We start from the raw sequence: 22268 nt of genomic DNA, 5'->3' as shown, positions 1-22268 counted from the left end.
ACGTAAACATGATGAAGACACATCATGAGCAGGAGGCCTGCGCACTTCTCATATGCAACCTGCCAGAAGAGGGAAAGGCGGAGACCCTCCTGGATATGTACGCCCAAGCTAGGGCAGGTGGGACCATCGAGGATGTGGAGGATACAAGAAGCCGCACCAATGGTCCCAGAAGTAGGAAACCCTACATCCTTTCTGGGATTTGTTCAGCAACAAGAGTTGGCCGTCCATCACGTGGACACAGGGGATCACCCCCCAATCTGGCGTTCAGCATATCGGGTCTCCCTGGAGGTGCAGCGGCATATATGCCAGGAGATTGACGAGATGCTGAAGCTGGGGGTCGTCCAAACATCCAGCTGTGTAGTCTGTTCCAAAGAAGGACCGGACAAGCCGGTTCTGCATGGACCAAAGGGGGCTCAACGTTGTCAAAGTCATCGATGCACACCATATGCTGCGCTTCGAAACTTGCTCGACCAGTTGGCGAGGTCCAAGTACCTGACCATCATGGATCTGAGCCGGGGATATTGTCAGAGTCCCCTGACCTATGAGGCGCAGGAACACTCTGTTTTTATCATTCTATTCGGACTGTACGAGTCCACAGTGATACCATTCGGCATGAAGAATGCACCTGCCACTTTTCTGTGGATGGTCAACATACTGCTCAAGGGACTTGAAGTGTACGTGGCTGCTTACCTGGATGACATTGCCATTTTCAGTCCCACCTGGGAGGATCACCTAGAGCATCTGTTGCAGGTTCTCAGGGCAGATCCGCCAGACAGGCTTGACCATTAAACTGGAAAATTGCCAACTGGGCATGAGTGAGGTCCACTACCTGGGACACCGGGTAGGCGGGGTTGTTCTGAAGCCGGAGCCCGAGAAGGTGGATGCCATCGCATCCTGGCTTACCCCCAAGACCAAGAAACAGGTAATGTCATTCCTGGGCACCGCTGGGTACTATAGGAAGTTCGTCCCCCACTATAGTAGATTGGTGAAGCCTCTGACAGACCTCACCAAGAAAAAGCTGCCCTAAGCAGTAGATTGGACAAACGACAGTGATACAGCCTTCCGGGCACCGAAGACTGCCTCTTCCAGCTCCCCAGTACTACAAGCAGCCGACATCACACAGCCGTCTGTAACACAGACCGACGACAGTGACTTTATCCTTGGTGCTGTGCTCAGCAAGGTTTACTCTACGGACCAGGTCTTGAACCTGAGCTGAGAGCTCCTGCTGCGGGAGGTGGCCTACTCCACGATGTAAAAAGAATGTCTGGCAATTGTGTGGGCCCTGCAGCGTCTGCAGCCATGCTTTTACGGGATTTAAGTCATGCCCATCAACTGTATCATATCATACTACAGTCCTCCTTCAGCATATGAAGCTCTAACAGGACACCTGGCTCAGCAACTTGTGCAGCCTTCTCAGCTGCAATGGGAAAACTCAACACCCCACCCCCTCACCTCACTAGCTTTGCTGGTTTCTACACAGTATCATCCTGTGTAACTGCTTCATTCAGTCAGATGGGAATTTCATAAAGAGATTTAAGGAAATATGAAGTTATCGTATGTCCTTGCATTTTTGAGATCCATTCTAGCACGCCAGGGTGGGTAGATACGCAGAACAACTAGTAGAAGTCAGGTAAAGAAGCCGTGTTTGGTTGTAACGGGGCCCGGTCGGATCCGATGGTGCCAGAACCGCTGTCCTATGCCCTTTTCGCTACAAACACCTATAAGACCAACCCGGGGGTGGAACAGGGAGTAACCGACCAAGGGGTTACATGTTTGTGCAAGTCCATGTGCTCTCTCTCTTTGTCATCCTTGCTGTTCATTTTTAAAAGGGGCCACACTGCGTAACGTGCTGGAAGGAACTGAAACCAGCTGGCAGCCTCATGACCCCATGCGGCCCAGCACACATGGTTGAACATCAAACAGGTAACTGACATGATTCATATGCTTATATATTTTGTACTTCACCTGTATTTGCATATCTGATCACTGTATATGTATAACCATTGTGTACAGTTAGGGCCAGAAATATTTGGACAGTGACACAAGTTTTGTTATTTTAGCTGTTTACAAAAACATGTTCAGAAATACAATTATATATATAATATGGGCTGAAAGTGCACACTCCCAGCTGCAATATGATAGTTTCCACATCCAAATCGGAGAAAGGGTTTAGGAATCATAGCTCTGTAATGCATAGCGTCCTCTTTCTCAAGGGACCAAAAGTAATTGGACAATGGACTCTAAGGGCTGCAATTAACTCTGAAGGCGTCTCCCTCGTTAACCTGTAATCAATGAAGTAGTTAAAAGGTCAGGGGTGGATTCCAGGTGTGTGGTTTTGCATTTGGAAGCTGTTGCTGTGAGCAGACAACATGCGGTCAAAGGAACTCTCAATTGAGGTGAAGCAGAACATCCTGAGGCTGAAAAAAAAGAAAAAATCCATCAGAGAGATAGCAGACATGCTTGGAGTAGCAAAATCAACAGTTGGGTACATTCTGAGAAAAAAGGAATTGACTGGTGAGCTTGGGAACTCAAAAAGGCCTGGGCGTCCACGGATGACAACAGTGGTGGATGATCGCCGCATACTTAATTTGGTGAAGAAGAACCCGTTCACAACATCAACTGAAGTCCAGAACACTCTCAGTGAAGTAGGTGTATCTGTCTCTAAGCCAACAGTAAAGAGAAGACTCCATGACAGTAAATACAAAGGGTTCACATCTAGATGCAAACCATTCATCAATACCAAAAATAGACAGGCCAGAGTTAAATTTGCAGAAAAACACATCAAGAAGCCAGCTCAGTTCTGGAAAAGTATTCTATGGACAGATGAGACAAAGATCAACCTGTACCAGAATGATGGGAAGAAAAAAGTTTGGAGAAGAAAGGGAACGGCACATGATCCAAGGCACACCACATCCTCTGTAAAACATGGTGGAGGCAACGTGATGGCATGGGCATGCATGGCTTTCAATGGCACTGGGTCACTTGTGTTTATTGATGACATAAGAGCAGACAAGTGTAGCCGGATGAATTCTGAAGTGTACCGGGATATACTTTCAGCCCAGATTCAGCCAAATGCTGCAAAGTTGATTGGACGGTGCTTCATAGTACAGATGGACAATGACCCCAAGCATACAGCCAAAGCTACCCAGGAGTTCATGAGTGCCAAAAAGTGGCACATTCTGCAATGGCCAAGTCAATCTCCAGATCTAAACCCAATTGAGCATGCATTTCACTTGCTCAAATCCAGACTTAAGACGGAAAGACCCACAAACAAGCAAGACCTGAAGGCTGCGGCTGTAAAGGCCTGGCAAAGCATTAAGAAGGAGGAAACCCAGCGTTTGGTGATGTCCATGGGTTCCAGACTTAAGGCAGTGATTGCCTCCAAAGGATTTGCAACAAAATATTGAAAATAAAAATATTTTGTTTGGGTTATGTTTATTTGTCCAATTACTTTTGACCTCCTAAAATGTGGAGTGTTTGTAAAGAAATGTGTACAATTCCTACATTTTCTATCAGATATTTTTGTTCAACCCTTCAAATTAAACGTTACAATCTGCACTTGAATTCTGTTGTAGAGGTTTCATTTCAAATCCAATGTGGTGGCATGCAGAGCCCAACTCGCGAAAATTGTATCACTGTCCAAATATTTCTGGCCCTAACTGTATATAGTATTTTATCTAGTGTGTCCTTAAGGCAATTAAATATATAATTTAACCTTGGGAAGCGCTTTTATCTCGCTGCACTAATCCACATGTTTGCGTTTTCGGTTTTAACTTCACATGCTATCAGGGCTGGTTTCTGGCATGATATACCGTAATCCCATTAACGGACCGAGCTTATATTTAACGAGGAACTGGTGGCAGTTCTACCAGGCAGGCAGGGCTGTTTACTGGAGCTAGTGAAAGGGTTGTGAGTGTGGTGCTACGTCAACGGCTGTGTGGGACACTTCCCGTGTCTCCCTGGGCCCATGTGTACAGTGGGTGTCTGTGTAAAACTGAGCAAAGCTGACCTTACCTTCCAAAGGGGGGTGCAGAACACCGCGTGATCCCTTCGACGCAATAGCGACGTCAGGCAGGGTGGCGAAATGCGGGTACATCGCATGTGTAAATCACTTACTTGCAGTCACACGACTGCTCTCGGAAAATCCTGATAGTGTGCAGTGTGCACACTATGAGGATTCAAAAGTCTGCAGTCACAGTAACTGCAAACTTTCATCCTAAACCTGAACAACCCCTTTAATTCTTTTATTTTCAGCCCCCCTGACATGCATTTTGCAGTCTGACCCCCTTGAACATGAGCTATTATGTTATAAAGAGACTGGCAGGGGATATGCTGAATGGCAGGGAGGAAGGAGCATCAACAAGCCTTTCTGCCTTCACCAGGATATAATAGTAGATAAAGGGAAATGGATGTGACCTGAATTATTGGCCAGGGTGATGGAAAGCCTAACTAGTATTGTGTGTATATGAAAAGTAGCCTTTCTGCACTTTATTTTTTTCGTCAAAAGTGACGAAAACTCTCATGAAAGCTTCAGCGTGGCCTCAGCGGTCTTGTGAATGTGAACAGAGACTTATTTATCACTTCCTTCAAAGACAAAGCAACAGTAAAATCATCAGGTTGTCAAAAGACAGTGACACCGCTTCTGTACTACAACCCAAAACGCCAATACATATGAAAGCAAAACACACACATACACTCCATGCAGAAGACTACAAGCTACTGTGTGCATAGGCCACATATATATGATGAGCCACATATATGAGCGCACACAGCATGGAGGTGTTGGTCTACGTTTCACACTAAGTATACCTCTCGAGGTCATTGTAAGCACCCTCAGAATAAGTACGGCACATCTTACGGGAGCGCAGCAATCGGATAGCATCTTCACAAAAGATAGGATACATGGGGTGATCCGTGCTGGCAAGAAATGGGACAATAAACTCATTATCCTTGATTGTTAACAATCTGAATAGGAAATCACTGCAAAATCAAACCAGAAACACCACAAAACCACACACAGCGGGAGCGCGTACTGGCAGCTTTTATGCTACTGTACCCACCGGTAGGAATCATGCAATGGGTTAAAGTGCCCTGGATATCTATAGGGTATAGGCAATAATTTTGCCGTCAGAACCAACACTCATGAGAATGCGGCATAGTAAACCACCCCTTCAAGACTTTATAGTAATACAGACATATAGCTTGGGGTAAGACAACAGAGGGTAATTTCGGATTCATGGCTATCAAAAAGGTAAGAGCTACACAGTTACTTGTGCCACGTGAAACAAGATGGGACTTATGTCCTAAAAGAAGACACTAAATAGAACAATCAGTGCTAGGGTTGAGCGAAACGGATCGTTCATTTTCAAAAGTCGCCGACTTTTGGCAAAGTCGGGTTTCATAAAACCCGACCCGATCCCTGTGTGGGGTCGGCCATGCGGTACGCGACTTTCGCGCCAAAGTCGCGTTTCGTATGACGCGCTTGGCGCCATTTTTTCAGCCAATGAAGGAGCGTGGGCAGAGTGATGACATAGGTCTTAGGGGCGTGGACGCCTATCGTCATCCTGTCGCTTGTGCGCTGTAGCGATTTGAAATGTGTAACAGCAGCTTTTCTGTTCAGGGACGGAGGAGGGAGGGAGGGAGGGAGAGAGAGAGAGAGAGAGAGAGAGAGAGAAAAATAAAATAAAATAAAAAAAAAAAAATCCCATTGACTTTGCATTGGGTTTCGTGTTTCGGTCGATCCCCGACTTTTCGCCATAATCGGCCGATTTCACTCGACTCGACTTTAGAGATAGTCGAGTTTCGCGAAACCTGACTCGACCCTAAAAAAGTAAAAGTCGCTCAACCCTAATCAGTGCAATTCAATGCGTCTCTCCACCAACCACTGATGGTGCCAACTCGGAAGAACACTTCCTCCAACAAATTAGAGAAAAACGTAAAAAAATAAATAAAAAGCTCCATCACTTGATATTAGTCTCGTGGCACAAGCTGCCTAGCTCTACCCTGTAGGGGGTCAACCAAGGATAAACCTAACCTTTAAGGGAGGGTGCATCACACAAGACTGGTGTCCTATGTTCCCATACTGGGTCACACGGCACCACATTTGGAAGGTTTGGCATACACACAATTTATACCTTGGTTCTCTTAGATGATGGTCAAAGGACTGACTGAACCTGGTGCGAGGTAGTGTGAGATATTGACTAGAGAGGTGGCAAAAAAAAAAGAGACAAGAACATTTAGATCTTGAAGTGATGGATAGAAGGACACTATATCACAAGAACGGTAGGACCAAGGGGTCGGGAGATCTACATTTCAACTGGTTTTCAAAAGGGTATTCCCAACAGAAGAACTTTTACTCATGGTCTGCATCTGATTACTAGACGTAGTCCAGAGTCTTGGTCTCCAACCTTACCTTTTTCACTAGGACATCCAATCTCTCACCACACAGTTCTATACATTGTCATGCAGCCACGTACAGCATACATTTCTAAGCTGCTCTTTTGACTCATGCGGGAGTAACTTGAAGCTCATGACCCCCAATGCAAAGTCTCCAACAAGACCTCTAACTATCACGGATCTTTAACAGTACTGGTCTTCTCATATGGGCCGCTTAGGCTTCAAGGTGTAAAGTCAAGAAGGTCCGGGCACTGACAACGTTTTTTTTTTTAATTGATTTTTTTTATTTGACAAAACTGGACGCGTTTCGGCCCATCCAAAGCTTTCATCGGACTGCTCATGAAAGCTTTAGGTGGGATGAAACACGTAATAAAAGAATCAAGAAAAAGCCTACGTGAGGGCCGTAACGTTCTTGACTTTGCATTGTCTATCTTTCTACATACACCACAACCACCAGTGAAGTGCTGATGGTTTATGGATCACGCCAAGGCTCAAGGGCAACTACAACGCCTGGGCCCACTGTAGTTACACCACAGGGGTCAATTATCCAGTGCTCCGTCATGTTATGTAATGAACTGCCTCCTTAAGCCACACGTATGTGTAGCTGCCCCTGACTGTCCAAGATGCAGCCGTGAAACAACTACACACCACAGTGATGGTTGACATCTGCACAATTTTTCAGGTGAAGATCACTTTTACCTACAAAAAATGTGCGGGTAGGCTGTATCTTGGCTCTACAGGGCCGTTAGTGCATGTCTGTATCCTTAAAGAGGACCTGTGGCTAGTTATTGCTTTTATTTTAATCCTGCTGATCCCGAGAATTCTATTTTTTTTTATAAATCCACCATACTGTTAAACAGATATTGCCCTTTTATTCAGTGATAATTTTTCTGGTCTATACGAAGGGGAAGTTTCTCACAGGATCCTCTGGGGCGTGTCTTTTGGTTGCTCCGCATAATTATCTTGTGAGCTACGCCTACCTAGTAAAGACCATAAAAAACTGGACACTTTTGACCCTATTCTAAACAGGACCTGTCCCGTCTCATAAAATATGTAAAAATTTTTTTTAGCCTGGTGTAAATGTCGCTGTTCTCTTGAATCTGGCAGTGTTTAATTTTTATTCCTGCACCTTTCTGTACTGAGATATGCCCCCCTGTTCACTGTTTATATATCTAGTCTTTTTAGCCAACTGGGTGTGGTTAAACACCCATAAAGAACAGTGGAAGATAAATAGTTTTGGATTACTGCAGTAATTATAGGGAGCATTTGCGGTAATGATACTGTATTATATTAATGAAATAAGCCCTTATTAATTTTAAATAAGTCCAAAAAATGGAGCTATCAAAACAACATAAAACTTTTCACTCCTGCAGAATAATAAAGACGCTGCTGAACATGTTTTATCGACCCACCATTAGTCTGGCAGGACACCAACCCTAAGAGGGAGCACACCGGTAAGTAAAGGCTTTATCCATGCAAATACAATCTGCCATATTACTGAGCGAGATGACTACAGCTTCCGCCCTACTATCACTCACTATCGCTATCCCTACATAATAAAACCATTAGTAATACATAATACTGGCATAGTACGATCACTGCGCTGCTGCATGCGGAGCAAAATGTACAGATGTAGCAGAACTCACCATGATATAACTGACGGTAGATTAGTTTTACCTGCAGTCCTATGCAAATCTCCATACATGGTATCACAAAATGCGTACCAAAGGACAAACTCAGCTCAGCGACAATTGGTCATCTCGGCTCTGCTACATTTGCATCCAGATATAAATCACAGAACAGTCATTAAATGTTCTAGGTCAGATCCACTAGAATAAAAAGATTATTCCCATCTTCATAGATGGGTATTGTTGGAGAGCGCCAGCACTTTTGCAACTCACTGCTTATTAAAATTTGCAGCCGTTCCCGAGATATTAATACTTTTCTGTTCTTTTGTGTTTTTTGTTTACATTGCGTTGCCTTGGAGACCGACCACAGCTGCAGTCGCTGTCTTGCTTGTCGTTACTGGCTGTGAGTAAGGAGGTAACAGTGCGCTATATCGATCCTTCAAGACTTCAAAACAGAATAGAAAACAGTTTGTAAGCGCTGCCTATATGCTCATCTGTCTAGCAGTGGTGGTCGGTCTCCAAGACAACGAGCTGTAAATAAACAAACAAAAAAGTCTTAATATCTCAAGAACGGCTGAAAATTTTGACAAGCAATAAATTGCAAAATTGCTTGTGTTTACAAGGACTATCCGAAAATATCCATCTAAAATAGATGGGAATAACCCTTTATTCTCTAGCCCTCTCTAGGATATGGTATATGCTCTATTCAAGGCCTCTACTATGTTCTTTAGTTACCTTTCTCTGTCTGGGGAGTAGTGGTTATCTAATACACGATGTCTTTCCACTCTGCCCATGACATTGCATTGTGCAGGGCCAGATCTTGTCGCTCTTGGTCCCTGTTCCAAACTCCTACTGGAAGAAAGGGAAGCTTGTCAGTTCCAGAGTCATGGTCCCTGGGCAGCTTGACAAACTACAGTTAATACCGCACAGCCCTATTAAAGACATCTATATAAGATGCAGCTGATACCTAAACAATACGGAGGACTGCTGTTTTATGCAATATATTGATAACCTGCCTATAAAAAAAGGAACCACAGATGTCAACAATATGGCAATGTAATAGCACCGGGAATAAATGTATGTTTATTAGCGATGGATGACCTATAAAGGGGATGTGAAGCTGCAGCTATCGACTGATTTCATCATCCAAGACTGGCCATTGGCTGCTTGTTTGCTCTGCAGTGGCCGCTACAGGAGAAATGCAGTATTACATGTGACTATTTTAATTATTTTCTGTCCATATAATATATGAATAGACCAAATCTGGTTCATATAGAAGGTCTCAGGCCGGCGTACTGATTCCAATGGGTACTCTGTAAAGCTTCATACGCCTTCAGCAATATCGCAGTAACTATTAGCAAATTAACTTGAAGGATATGGATAGCATCATGGACATTCTTTTTTTACCTGCACTTTACATTTATTTTGAGCTAAAATATCCTTTTTGCAGTTGGGTTTCATATAAACATCATTTGCCTTTTAAAGTCTTGCGCTGTCTATAGACGGCTGTAGAACGAGGTAACTGAGAATCCACCAGTGAGCTCCTTCTCACAGGGAGTATGTGACTGTTATCTTCCTTCTTCACAGCTTCTCTGGGCTGGCTTATGGCCACATGAGAGTCACGTTGGTCATAAATCAGCTGAGAAGACCCGAGAAGAAGAAAGATAAGAGGTATAAGCTCTCCTGTCAGAATGAGAACTGGCTGATGAATTCCCAATAATCCCGTTCTCCAACCAGCAACAAAGATTGCAAAGAAGAAAAAAACGCTATTGGGAGAAAATGGTGAAATTTTTTAGCTAAAAATACATTCATTTAAGTATTAAGGTGACTGTATTCATTAAAGAGTAACTGTAATTAAAATTTGTATGTCATATATCAATAATATACATGAAAAGAAGCAACTTTGCAATAGATCTTTTCAAAGAAATCTGCTCAATTCTCCTCCTGGACCGGACTGATCTGTCATTCACAAAATTCTTGATTCCCAGGTCAAATCTGTATTTAATGAATTCCCATTACGGAGATAGGAAGGATATGACAGTTAGTGCGCATTAAGCTCTACGCAGAGGGGAGGAGCTCTGTCTCTAGCTCCTCCCTCCTACATAGAATCTCATCAGAACCAACCGTCACCTTCCTATCCCGGTAATGGGAAAGTCGGTCTCCACTGTAGACAGGTTTTTACCCGGGAATTGAACATTTTGAGAATAAAATATCAGTCTGAGAGGAAAAAGAAGCAGATTTCTCCAATAAGATATATTACATTGTTTTTTATTTTCATGTGTACTATTGATTTATGGAATAAAAATTAAAACAACGGATACTCTTTAAGCAAGACAGCAGGTTTTCTGATCATTGCCTAATTCAGATAATTCCTTAAGGCTATGTTCACATGTTGCGGATTTTGCTGCGGGTCCGCAGCGGTTTCCCATGCGTTTACAGTACAATGTAAACCTATGGGAAACGCAATCCGCAGTGCACATGCTGCGGGAAAAAAACCGTGCGGAAACGCAGCGGTTTACATTCCGCAGCAGGTCAATTCTTTGTGCGGAAATGCAGCGGTTTACATTCTGCAGCAGGTCAATTCTTTGTGCGGAAACGCAGCGGTTTACATTCCGCAGCATGTCAATTTTTTGTGCGGAATCTGCAGCGGTTTACATTCCGCAGCAGGTCAATTCTTTGTGCGGAAACGCAGCGGTTTACATTCTGCAGCATGTCAATTCTTTGTGCGGAATCTGCAGCGGTTTACATTCCGCAGCAGGTCAATTCTTTGTGCGGAAACGCAGTGGTTTACATTCCGCAGCATGTCAATTCTTTGTGCGGAATCTGCAGCGGTTTACATTCCGCAGCAGGTCAATTCTTTGTGCGGAAACGCAGTGGTTTACATTCCGCAGCATGTCAATTCTTTGTGCGGAAACGCAGTGGATTACATTCCGCAGCATGTCAATTCTTTGTGCGGAATCCGCAGCGGTTTTACACCTGCTCCATAATAGAGAACCGCAGTGGAATCCGCACAAAAACTGCGGTAAATCCGCGGTAATTCCGCAGGTAAAACGAAGTGCCTTTTACTTGCAGTTTTCACAAATCCGCTGCGGAAAAAGCTGAAGAATACGTGTGCACATACCCTTAATCTGTGACAAACCGTCTTAAGTATCCTACGTATATAGCAAGACAAATAACCAGAAAACATGACATTATGCGTGTATTTTACATCTAACTCGTGCACACGCTCGGATCCATCATCCACCAACCATTGCACATGTAACACTCTACACTGCAGACCCCTGTACAGTGCAAACAATATACACATTTGCATAAACCTAAAAAAAAAAAAAATTCTACATCTTAAAACGTATATATAATATATGACACTAATAAAGACATAAAATAGATCAGACATAGCAAAAATACTCACCAGACTCTGCCAGGTTCTCCACACTTGAGCTAATTAATTTTTTTAATTTTTTTAGAGCCCCCTTACAAACAAATCAAACATTTATCAATTTTGTTCTACAAGTTAAGGCATCAGCTAAAATCATGCAAAATATGTAATAAAACATCGTGGACCTGGCAGTAGCTAAAGCACATAGAATGGAATAAAAAATAATAATGATTTTTCACGGCTTGCAGGTCATGTTAGGTATGGGACCTATTTTCCTTTTTCTTATTGTAAGTATTTGGGGCTAAAAATAATTTTTGCAATTAGGTTTCATTAAAAAAGTTTGATTTTACAGGCTCTTTGTCTCCCTTTGCATTCAACTTGGGCATAAATCATCTGAGAAGAGATCAGAAAAAGACTGATAAGAGAGATACCAACTCTCATTGTCAGACCATAAAAATGAGCTCACTGATGGAGCCTCAGTTATCTCACTGTGCAGACAGCAATAGACCGTGCAAGATAGAGGCTATAGAAAAAAAAAGGGTGGAACATTTTTCAGTCAATACAATTTCAAAAATTATTTTTAGCCCTAAATACCATACATGTAACAAAAAAACAACAACTTTGTCCCGCAAAGGTGGGTAAACCCTTTAAACATTAACAGGAATTGAAGAACAGACTAATAAATAACATTCCCATATCTGAGACATATATCTTTAGACTGGACAATTTTTAATTTGACTAATGACTCAAGTTGTCAAGTCTAAAAGTCACAATTATAACTTTTTTTTTTGTAATTTTTGACTGTCTTGGATACCTAAGGATCTATATAAAAATCTTCAATATTCACACTGGCTAATAGTAGACTCTTACTTTCTGTTGGTCACGTGCACATTAGCAGCAAGGGACCGACTCAGACGCTTCTGAATAGTGTTAAAATATGTAATGATTGTGAAGGGAGGGGGAGGAGGTGTGCTGTGACCTCTACTATTGAGAACAGGGATGAGTGGACCCGTGGAAATTTGGGTTCATCTGGGCCGACCAAACTCTAATCCAAAGTTCAGTTCCGGTACCAAAACTGTACCCAAATCCCATAGAAATCAATGGTGACCCAAACTTTGGAGCTGGAAAACCTCTCTCCCTCTCCTCCCTGGACTCTGCACCAGACTTTACAGTTCGGGTTCGCTCATCTCTAATTGTGGTGGATTTTATATATCCTGCTGTTATCTGTCATTATAGTCCTGTCTATGATGATAATGAAATTGCTGAAAAACCTTCTGTTCAGAACAGAAAGTATGAGATAGACATAAGGCCCAGTGGCCCAGTGTGCAAGATTTCAGTTTGTTTTTTTAATATAGGAATTTTTGTTTTTTTTTCAAAATATTTAGCTTTTAATAAGTTATTATTGTTATTAACTTATTTTTTAATGGTTAATTGCTTAAATCTGGGTTTTTTTGCATAAAGAAAAGAAAAAAATATATATATACAGTACAGACCAAAAGTTTGGACACACCTTCTCATTTAAAGATTTTTCTATATTTTCATGACTATGAAAATTGTACATTCACACTGAAGGCATCAAAACTATGAATGAACACATGTGGAATTTTATACTTAACAAAAAAGTGTGAAACAACGGAAATTATGTCTTATATTCTAGGTTCTTCAAAGTAGCCACCTTTTGCTTTGATGACTGCTTTGCACATTCTTGGCATTCTCTTGATGAGCTTCAAGAGGTAGTCACCGGAAATGGTTTTCACTGCACAGGTGTGCCCTGTCAGGTTTAATAAGTGGGATTTCTTGCCTTATAAATGGGGTTGGGACCATCAGTTGTGTTGCGCAGAAATCTGGTGGATACACAGCTGATAGTCCTACTGAATAGACTGTTAGAATTTGTATTATGGCAATAAAAAAGCAGCTAAGTAAAGAAAAACGAGTGGCCATCATTACTTTAAGACATGAAGGTCAGTCAGTCCGAAAAATTGGGAAAACTTTGAAAGTGTCCCCAAGTGCAGTGGCAAAAACCATCAAGCGCTACAAAGAAACTGGCTCACATGAGGACCGCCACAGGAAAGGAAGACCAAGAGTCACCTCTGCTTCTGAGGATAAGTTTATCCGAGTCACCAGACTCAGAAATCGCATGTTAACAGCAGCTCAGATTAGAGACCAGGTCAATGCCACACAGAGTACTAGCAGCAGACACATCTCTACAACAACTGTTAAGAGGAGACTTTGTGCAGCAAGCCTTCATGGTAAAATAGCTGCTAGGAAACCACTGCTAAGGACAGGCAACAAGCAGAAGAGACTTGTTTGAGCTAAAGAACACAAGGAATGAACATTAGACCAGTGGAAATCTGTGCTTTGGTCTGATGAGTTCAAATTTGAGATCTTTGGTTCCAACCACCGTGTCTTTGTGCGACGCAGAAAAGGTGAACGGATGGACTCTACATGCCTGGTTCCCACCGTGAAGCATGGAGGAGGAGGTGTGATGGTGTGGGGGTGCTTTGCTGGTGACACTGTTGGGGATTTATTCAGAATTGAAGGCATACTGAACCAGCATGGCTACCACAGCATCTTGCAGCGGCATGCTATTCTATCCGGTTTGCGTTTAGTTGGACCATCATTTATTTTTCAACAGGAAAATGATCCAAAACACACCTCCAGGCTGTGTAAGGGCTATTTGACCAAGAAGGAGAATGATGGGTGCTAGGCCAGATGACCTGGCCTCCACAGTCACCAGACCTGAACCCAATCGAGATGGTTTGGGGTGAGCTGGACCGCAGAGTGAAGGCAAAAGGGCCAACAAGTGCTAAGCATCTCTGTGAACTCCTTCAAGATTGTTGGAAGACCATTCCCAGTGACTACCTCTTGAAGCTCATCAAGAGAATGCCAAGAGTGTGCAAAGCAGTCATCAAAGCAAAAGGTGGCTACTTTGAAGAACCTAGGATATAAGACATAATTTGAGTTGTTTCACACTTTTTTGTTAAGTATATAATTCCACATGTGTTAATTCATAGTTTTGATGCCCTCATTGTGAATTTACAATTTTCATAGTCATGAAAATACAGAAAAATCTTTAAATGAGAAGGTGTGTCCAAACTTTTGGTCTGTACTGTGTATATATTTATTATCTAATATACCTTAATAAAAATATTTTTTTTTATTTATTCAACATAAAATCAGATTTGAGCAATTCAGCATTTTCTGATGACTCGTACTCTTTAAGTCTCAATTATTCTTCTGACAAATCTTTGTAATAAACTGACAATTGGCTGTTACCATCGAAAGAGGGAATGTCCCAATTTGTCATCTCTTCTTGGACAATTTCAACATTTTTAGGAACACCTCCCCAATTTAGTCACACATTTCGAAGAGGAAAAACTAAGAAACAACACAATGTGCAGAAAAATGGCGCAGAATTGTTCCATTTTACAACTAAGAATTATGGAAGAAAGGACAGGTCCAGACCTTCGTGCATATCCATTTCCAATAACGGACACTGTGAAGTTACTATTGATGACCATTGATGTCCTTGTCGACCTTCCAAGGATCCAACCTTTGATTGTCGCAGAGTTGGTGGGAGTAAGTTGAGGAGCGCGGCTGGAAGGTTGGAAATCATTGGGAGGGCTAACATATTTGTAGAATGGTGACCAAGAGGAGAAATGTAATCTGCAGCGACGTCTCATGCCGTACAATACAGGATATTCAATAATCCCCCTATCGTATATTTTATTTTTTAGCACATTCTGAAGTTCTTTATTGAATTCCAATCCACCTGTAATGATAGAAAATACAGCAACCACAACCATAGAGGCATGCGTAAAAAACAGGGTAAAGGATATATGATTCCAATAGTTAAAAAAAGGGATTCCTGGCAAAGGTATGTTACTAAAAAACAAAAACCAAGGCAAGCAATGAGAGAATAGGTAGATTTTGTTTAAGCCACAGGCAGTACCTTTGAGGAGGTGGAACACTAGGAGACCAGGATCTAGTCCGACCTATACTATCTACATGGAGGGATCCTGTCCGAGAACAGTGATTCGACGACATGACCTGCTCTGGTACGGATAATGTTGAACTTTGCATATCACGACCATTGTGCCGAAAATCTGTGAAAAGTAAAAAAAAAAAAAAAAAATTAAAAAATAAGAGAATTTTGTTAAGGTTGAGTCATTGTAAGTGAAGACACAAGGAGCATAGCACAGGGACGTATGAGAGTGGGAAGCCATGCTTAGATTACGGTCCGGGGCGTGGAGAATGAGGGGACGAGGCTACAGGTTTCACAAACATCTTTTAGGGCCGTTCTTCACAAAGCCATGACTTATTAAAGCTATAAATCGCTGATTGATCAAATCACCTTGCCTGGACTTCATCTGGTACAAATAATATGACAAGTATTGCCAACTATCAACTTATCATCAGACTTCTGTCTGTGCCATCATAGAAAGTTGCATAATATGATACCTGCAATCGGAAACCTTACTCCAGGGAAATTTAAAGGGGTATCCCATCTCCAAAATCCTATCCCAATATGTAGTAGGTGAAATAATAATAATATTAGAAAATGCCTCTGATTAGAAATGTAATATAGTTTTTCTTTTTTGCCATGTCTCTTTCCTCATGTACAGGCATTGCAGGACCTTAGGTATCCATGGTTACGGCCACTGATGAAGTGACAGCTAGTTGCTAGTGGTCATAACTAGGGTTGAGCGAAACGGATCGGCCAATTTCATAAGTCGCCGACTTTCGGCAAAGTCGGGTTTCATGAAACCCGACCCGATCCCACTGTGGGATCGGCCATGCGGTACACGATCTTCGCACCAAAGTCGCATTTCATATGATGCGTTCAGCGCCATTTCTCAGCCAATGAAGGTGGACGCAGAGTGTGGGCAGCGTGATGACATAGGTCTCAGTCCCCACCATCTTAGAGAAGGGCATTACAGTGATTGGCTTGCTTTCTGCGGCGTCACAGGGGCTATAAAGGGGCGTTCCCGCCGACCGCCATCTTACTGCTGCTGATAGGAGCATAGGGAGAGGTTGCTGCCGCGTCGTCAGAAGCAGGGATATTGTTAGGGAGGGAAGATTAACCCCCAAAACGCTTGTGCTGTAGCGATTTCCACTGTCCAACACCACCTTTTCTTTGCAGGGACAGTAGAGGCTAGATTTCTGTGCATCAGCTCTGTAGCTTATAAGGCTCCCTGATAGCTGCATTGCTGTGTGTACGCCGCTGTGCAGACCAACTGCTTTTTTCAAAGCAAAAATCCTGTTGCTCCTTCTTTTCTGCACAGTTCTCTTGTTTCTTTGTCCAAACTGTTGTGTGCAGAAGTCCTTTTTATTGCGGCCATACTTGTCCTTTGATCATTGTAGGGAGATTGAAATTCTACTACAGCCCTTGTATTTTTTTATATATCTGCCAACCACTTTCTGCCACTCAAACTGTGTAGTGTAATACAGTATGCCTGATTTTTTCCTGCATTCTCCCACACATAAAAAAGGGAGATTTATATTGACACTGAGTGCATCTGCGTCAGTCCTGTTTGTGGCATAGATGTCATCCACTTCCTGCCACTCAAACTGTGTAGTGTAATACAGTGGGACTGATTTTCCCAGCAGTCTCACACACCTATAAAGGGAGAGTTAAACTCACAACAAGTTAACGTACACCTTCTAACTGGTTTTACAGTACCATATAATGTTTGTTAGTTTAGTTACATTTTTCCAAGAATGAGGAAGTCTGGTGGAAGAGGTCGTGGCCATGGGCGGTCATTGCCAGCTGGTAATGATGGTAGTGGTGGTAGAGCATCAGGTGGTCGTGGGAAAAGCAATAAAGCACCTAAGTCTCGAGTTGTTGAGCCAGCGTCATTGTCTGGCTACACAAGGCCTCGAACGCTCCCTTTTCTGGGAGTAGGAAAACCGCTTTTAAAGCCGGAGCAGCAGGAACAAGTTTTGGCTTTCCTTGCTGACTCTGCCTCTAGCTCTTTCGCCTCCTCTTCGGAAAGTACAAAATTTAAAAGCAGCGCGTCGTCAGTGGATGCTCCCGGTCAGGAACAAGTCGCTTCCTTGTGTCCTTCACCCAGAACAACAGAGAAGGATGCGTCAGGCGACACAACGGGTTACTCCATGGAGCTCTTTACACATACCGTGCCTGGGTTAGAAAGGGAAATTGTGAAAAGGCCATGCCCATAACAAGATGAATCGGACATGGAGTGCACAGATGCACAGCCACAGCTGAGTTATTATGCTGTTCCATTGACTCACATCACAACATTGCCCTCGCAGTGTACTGAGCCAGAATCTGACCCTGATGAGACTATGGTGCCCTGTCCCGAATGCTATAGCACCGGCTTACACGGTGACACAGAGGAAGGTGCACAAGACATAGAAGAGGTGATAGATGACCCAGTTGTTGACCCCGATTGGCAGCCATTGGGGGAACAGGGTGCAGCTGGCAGTAGCTCTGAAGCGGAGGAGGATGAGCCGCAGCAGGCATCAACATCGCAACAGCTTTCGTCTGGCAGGCCCGTATCTGGCCAAAAACGTGTGTCAAAACCAAAAACAGTTGTAGGACAGCGTGGTCATCCGGTTACAGTAGCTCAGTGTGCAATGCCTGAAAAGGTATTCGATAGTAGGAAGAGTGAAGTCTGGCAATTTTTTACCAAGATCCGAATGATCGGTGCAAAGTGATCTGTAAGAAATGCTCAAGGACCTTTAGCAGAGGTCAGAATGTCAAAAATTTAAATACAAGTTGCATGCGTAGACATTTAACCACCATGCACTTGCAAGCCTGGACTAACTACCAAACGTCCCGTAAAGTTGTTGCACCCGCTCACAATGAAGCTAGTCAGCAACGCTACATTCCTTCCCTCACTGTAAGCCCACCATTTACGACACCACCTGCAGCAAATGTGGAGGTATCGTCGCAAGGCCAAAGCAGTTAGGGAATCACCAGGTTCTTGGTAGGAAACACTGTATGTAGGCCAACAGCAAGAATACTATCACCAACCCTCTCTCAGTCTGCCATGTCCACCACCACCCCCGCTAGTTCCACCATATGCAGCTCTCCAGTCCAGCTCACCCTACAAGAGACTCTCCTTAGGAAAAGGATGTACTCATCCTCTCATCCGCGTACACAGGGTTTGAACGCCCACATTGCTAGACTAATCTCGTTAGAGATGATACCCTACCGGTTGGTTGAAAGCGAAGCTTTCAAAGCCCTGATGGCCTACGCAGTACCACGCTATGACCTACCAAGTCGACACTTCTTTGCGAGAAAAGCCATCCCAGCCCTCCACCAGCATGTCAAAGATCGCATTGTCCATGCACTCAGGCAATCAGTCAGAAGAAAGGTGCACCTCCCAACAGATGCATGGACCAGTAGGCATGGCCAGGGACGTTACGTCTCTATCACGGCGCACTGGGCTAATGTGGTGGATGCAGGGTACACAGGGGACAGCCATAGTGGCACAGTTTTGCCACTGCGGAAGTCCTGTCCCAATTCTTGCAGCAAGAAACTAAGTCAAGGCTGGGCAGTGTACATCTTGAGGCAGGCAAGGTAGTCAGTGATAACGGAAGGAATTTTATGGCTGCCATAGCCCTTTCACAACTGAAACACATTCCTTGCCTGGCTCACACCTTGAACCTGGTGGTGCAGTGCTTCCTGAAAAGTTATCCAGGGTTACCCGCCCTGCTCCTGAAGGTGCGAACACTTTGCTCGCACATCCGCCGTTCGCCCGTACACTCCAGCCGTATGCAAAACCATCAGCGATCTTTGAATCTTCCCCAGCACCGCCTAATAATCGACGTTACAACAAGGTGGAGCTCCACACTGCACATGCTTCAGGGGCTGTGCGAACAGAGGCGTGCTGTTATGTATTTGTGGGAGGATACACATACACGGGCAGGCAGTTGGATGGCAGACATGGAGTTGTCAGGTGTGCAGTGGTCGAAGCCACAAGATCTGTGTCAAGTCCTTCAATGTTTTGAGGAATGCACACGCCTGGTTAGTGCAGACGACGCCATCATAAGCATGAGCATCCCCCTAATGCGTCTGCTGATGCAAAGTTTGATGCACATAAAGGAGCAGGCATCTGCAGCCGAGGACAAGGGTAGCCTTGATGACAGTCAGCCACTGTCTGCTCAGGGAAGTCTTCTGGACGAGGTGGCGGACGAAGAGGAGGAGGACGAAGAGGATGATGGGGATGAATATTTATGGGAGGAGGAAGCTTCTCAGGGGGCAATAGAAACTGGTGGCGTTGCAAGGTCAGGTACAGGGTTTTTGAGGGAGACAAGTGATGTTGATTTGCCAGAAAGTGCTCCTCAACCCAGCACAAGCAGTGAATTGACACTTGGAACATTGGCCTACATGGCGGATTATGCCTTGCGTATCCTAAAAAGGGACCCCCGCATTATCAAAATGATGACGATTACTGGTTGGCCTGCCTCCTGGATCCACGCTATAAAGGGAAATTGCAAAATATTATGCCACATGAGAACCTTGAGCAAATATTGGCTACCAAACAAGCAACTCTTGTAGACCGTTTTGGTTCAGGCATTCCCAGCACACAGCGGAGGTGATGGTTCTCACACAAGCTGCAGGGGGCAACATGGCAGAGGTGTTAGAGGTGCACAAATCAGAAGTGGGGTTGGACAGAGGGGTTTTATGACCAGGTTGTGGAGTGATTTTGCAATGACCGCAGACACGACAGGTACTGCAGCATCAATTCAAAGTGACAGGAGACAACATTTGTCCAGTATGGTTACTAACTATTTTTCCTCCCTTATCGATGTTCTCCCTCACAAGTCATTCCCATTTGATTACTGGGCATCCAAAATAGACACCTGGCCTGAATTGGCCGAATATGCATTGCAGGAGCTTGCTTGCCCGGCAGCTAGTGTGCTATCAGAAAGAGTATTCAGTGCTGCTGGGTCAATACTGACCGAAAAAAGGAGTCGTCTGGCTACCCAAAATGTTGATGATCTAACCTTCATTAAAATGAACCAATCATGGATTTCTAATTATTTTGCCCCACCTCTTCCAAGGTCTTGCTTTTGGACTGGTCTTACTGACTGTTCCAATCTCTTAATTTGCAGCAGCTGTTTGTCCAGCATACGCCATTTTTACACCTCCCTAAATGGGCTGACTCCCCCCACGGGGCCGTGGTCACCACTTGGCGCAAGCACCAGTGTGAGTGCCGTTTGGCTCAAGAGGTGGGTGTGCCCACTTTTGGGCGACGGCACTGGCACAGGGTCCCTTATAGTACAATGAAGTGTCTCTGGCGGTGGTGGTGCGCACCCAACGTCAGACACACCGTTGTAACATGAGGGGCCCTGGGCCAGTACCGCCGGCCACGAGAGAGTGTTCCCCCCCCCCAGCTCAAACAGTGCTCTAGCACTTGCAAAATTATCTCTCACTGCTCCACCACTGTTTAGTCTATGCGGTTAAATCCTACAATGGCACTGCCAATACCAATTTGCTGACATGTATGATGCTACTAAAAATATACTGGGGCCCTGTCCTACATTTACACCAGTTAATACTTTGCGCCAAATACCACTGTCTGCAAGTCAGCAGAGGAGCCCACCCCTGTACCTAGGTATGCCACCTGTTTATTTGTAAATCCAGGAAAAAGATGTGCACACTGTCACTGGGTTGGTGCAGGCATGAACAAAATAGTCCAAGTATAGGAAAAATCAGCCGCACTCAAATGGTTGAAAGTTCAGCAAACTGTGTAGTTTCTTTATTAACATATACAATAAACATCACCAGGTGCTTTTTTAGGAGGTAAATGGGTGGCGGACTATTCAATTCGGGTAACGTTTCGACCCCAGCGGGTCTTTATCAAAACCTCACTTATGCCAAAGAGGTAGAGGAGAGGAGAAAGAGCCGAGTTCCCATAGGGCAGCTCTGGTGGAGTTGTGTGGAAGCGCGTCCACACAACTCCAGTCTGTCTGCAGTCCTTCCTTGCAATCTTCCTCCGCTGACCACACCAATGCTGCCCGTGTACCCCTGTAACCTTTTTTAAACTGCATTGAGCCAACTTTTGTGTTTAAGGCCTACTACCAGTGTCTGTCTGCGCCACTCAATACAGCTGTCCTCCTCTTAAAAAAGCTGAGCTTCAATTGTCTGGTTTTCAGCCTATCGGAATTTGAAAACTGTATTGGGGCTACAAGTTTGATTGGGGCCTACAAACGGTGTCTGCCGCTCCTAGGTGTTCTCCTGGTTTACTTGCCTTAGCTTCAATCTTCAGGCTTTCATTAAGTAGTTTTAATATTAAACTGCATTTGGCCTACTAGTTTGGTTGGGGCCTACTAACGGTGTCTGCCGCTCCTAGGTGTTCTCCTGGTTTCCTTTCCTGAGCTTCTATCTTCAGGCTTTCATTAAGTAGTTTTAATATTAAACTGCATTTGGCCTACTAGTTTTGTTGGGGCCTACTAACGGTGTCTGCCGCTCCTAGGTGTTCACCTGGTTTCCTTTCCTGAGCTTCTATCTTCAGGCTTTCATTAAGTAGTTTTAATATTAAACTGCATTTGGCCTACTAGTTTTGTTGGGGCCTACTAACGGTGTCTGCCGCTCCGAGGTGTTCTCCTGGTTTACTTGCCTTAGCTTCAATCTTCAGGCTTTCATTAAATATTTTTAATATTAAACTGCATTTGGCCTACTAGTTTGTTTGGGCCTACTAACGGTGTCTGCCGCTCCTTGCTGTTCTCCTCCACTGAACAAAGCAGTGCCGCCTGTTTACTACTGTTACCAATTTTGAACTGCATTTAGCCTACTTACTGATTTGGGCCTACTCACTGTGTCAGCCTCTCATTACAGTTGTCCTCCACTGAACAAAGCAATGCCGCCTGGTTAGTCCTGTTACCAATTT

The 22268-nt window shown here is 44.0% G+C and overlaps 1 protein-coding gene across 19 annotated transcripts in view; it reads right to left on the bottom strand.

Moving 5' to 3' along the window:
* RIMS2 (regulating synaptic membrane exocytosis 2) overlaps positions 1-22268 on the bottom strand; it is a 736866-nt gene that overhangs the window by 196157 nt on the left and 518441 nt on the right. For 12 of the 19 annotated variants that reach the window (XM_069731753.1, XM_069731750.1, XM_069731751.1 and 9 more), the window contains 2 exons: positions 15356-15509; positions 8760-8876 (listed from right to left, as the gene is read on the bottom strand). In XM_069731753.1, coding sequence (XP_069587854.1) covers positions 8760-8876; positions 15356-15509 — 271 coding nt within the window. Of the gene's footprint in view, positions 1-6134; positions 6201-8759; positions 8877-15355; positions 15510-22268 lie in introns of all 19 variants that reach the window. The other 7 variants (XM_069731757.1, XM_069731755.1, XM_069731742.1 and 4 more) reach the window with 4 other exon arrangements.

This window comes from Ranitomeya imitator, chromosome 6 (genome assembly GCF_032444005.1).
Source record: "Ranitomeya imitator isolate aRanImi1 chromosome 6, aRanImi1.pri, whole genome shotgun sequence".
NCBI classification, from domain to species: Eukaryota; Metazoa; Chordata; class Amphibia; order Anura; family Dendrobatidae; genus Ranitomeya; species Ranitomeya imitator.
This window is presented reverse-complemented; position numbering and strand designations above follow the sequence as displayed.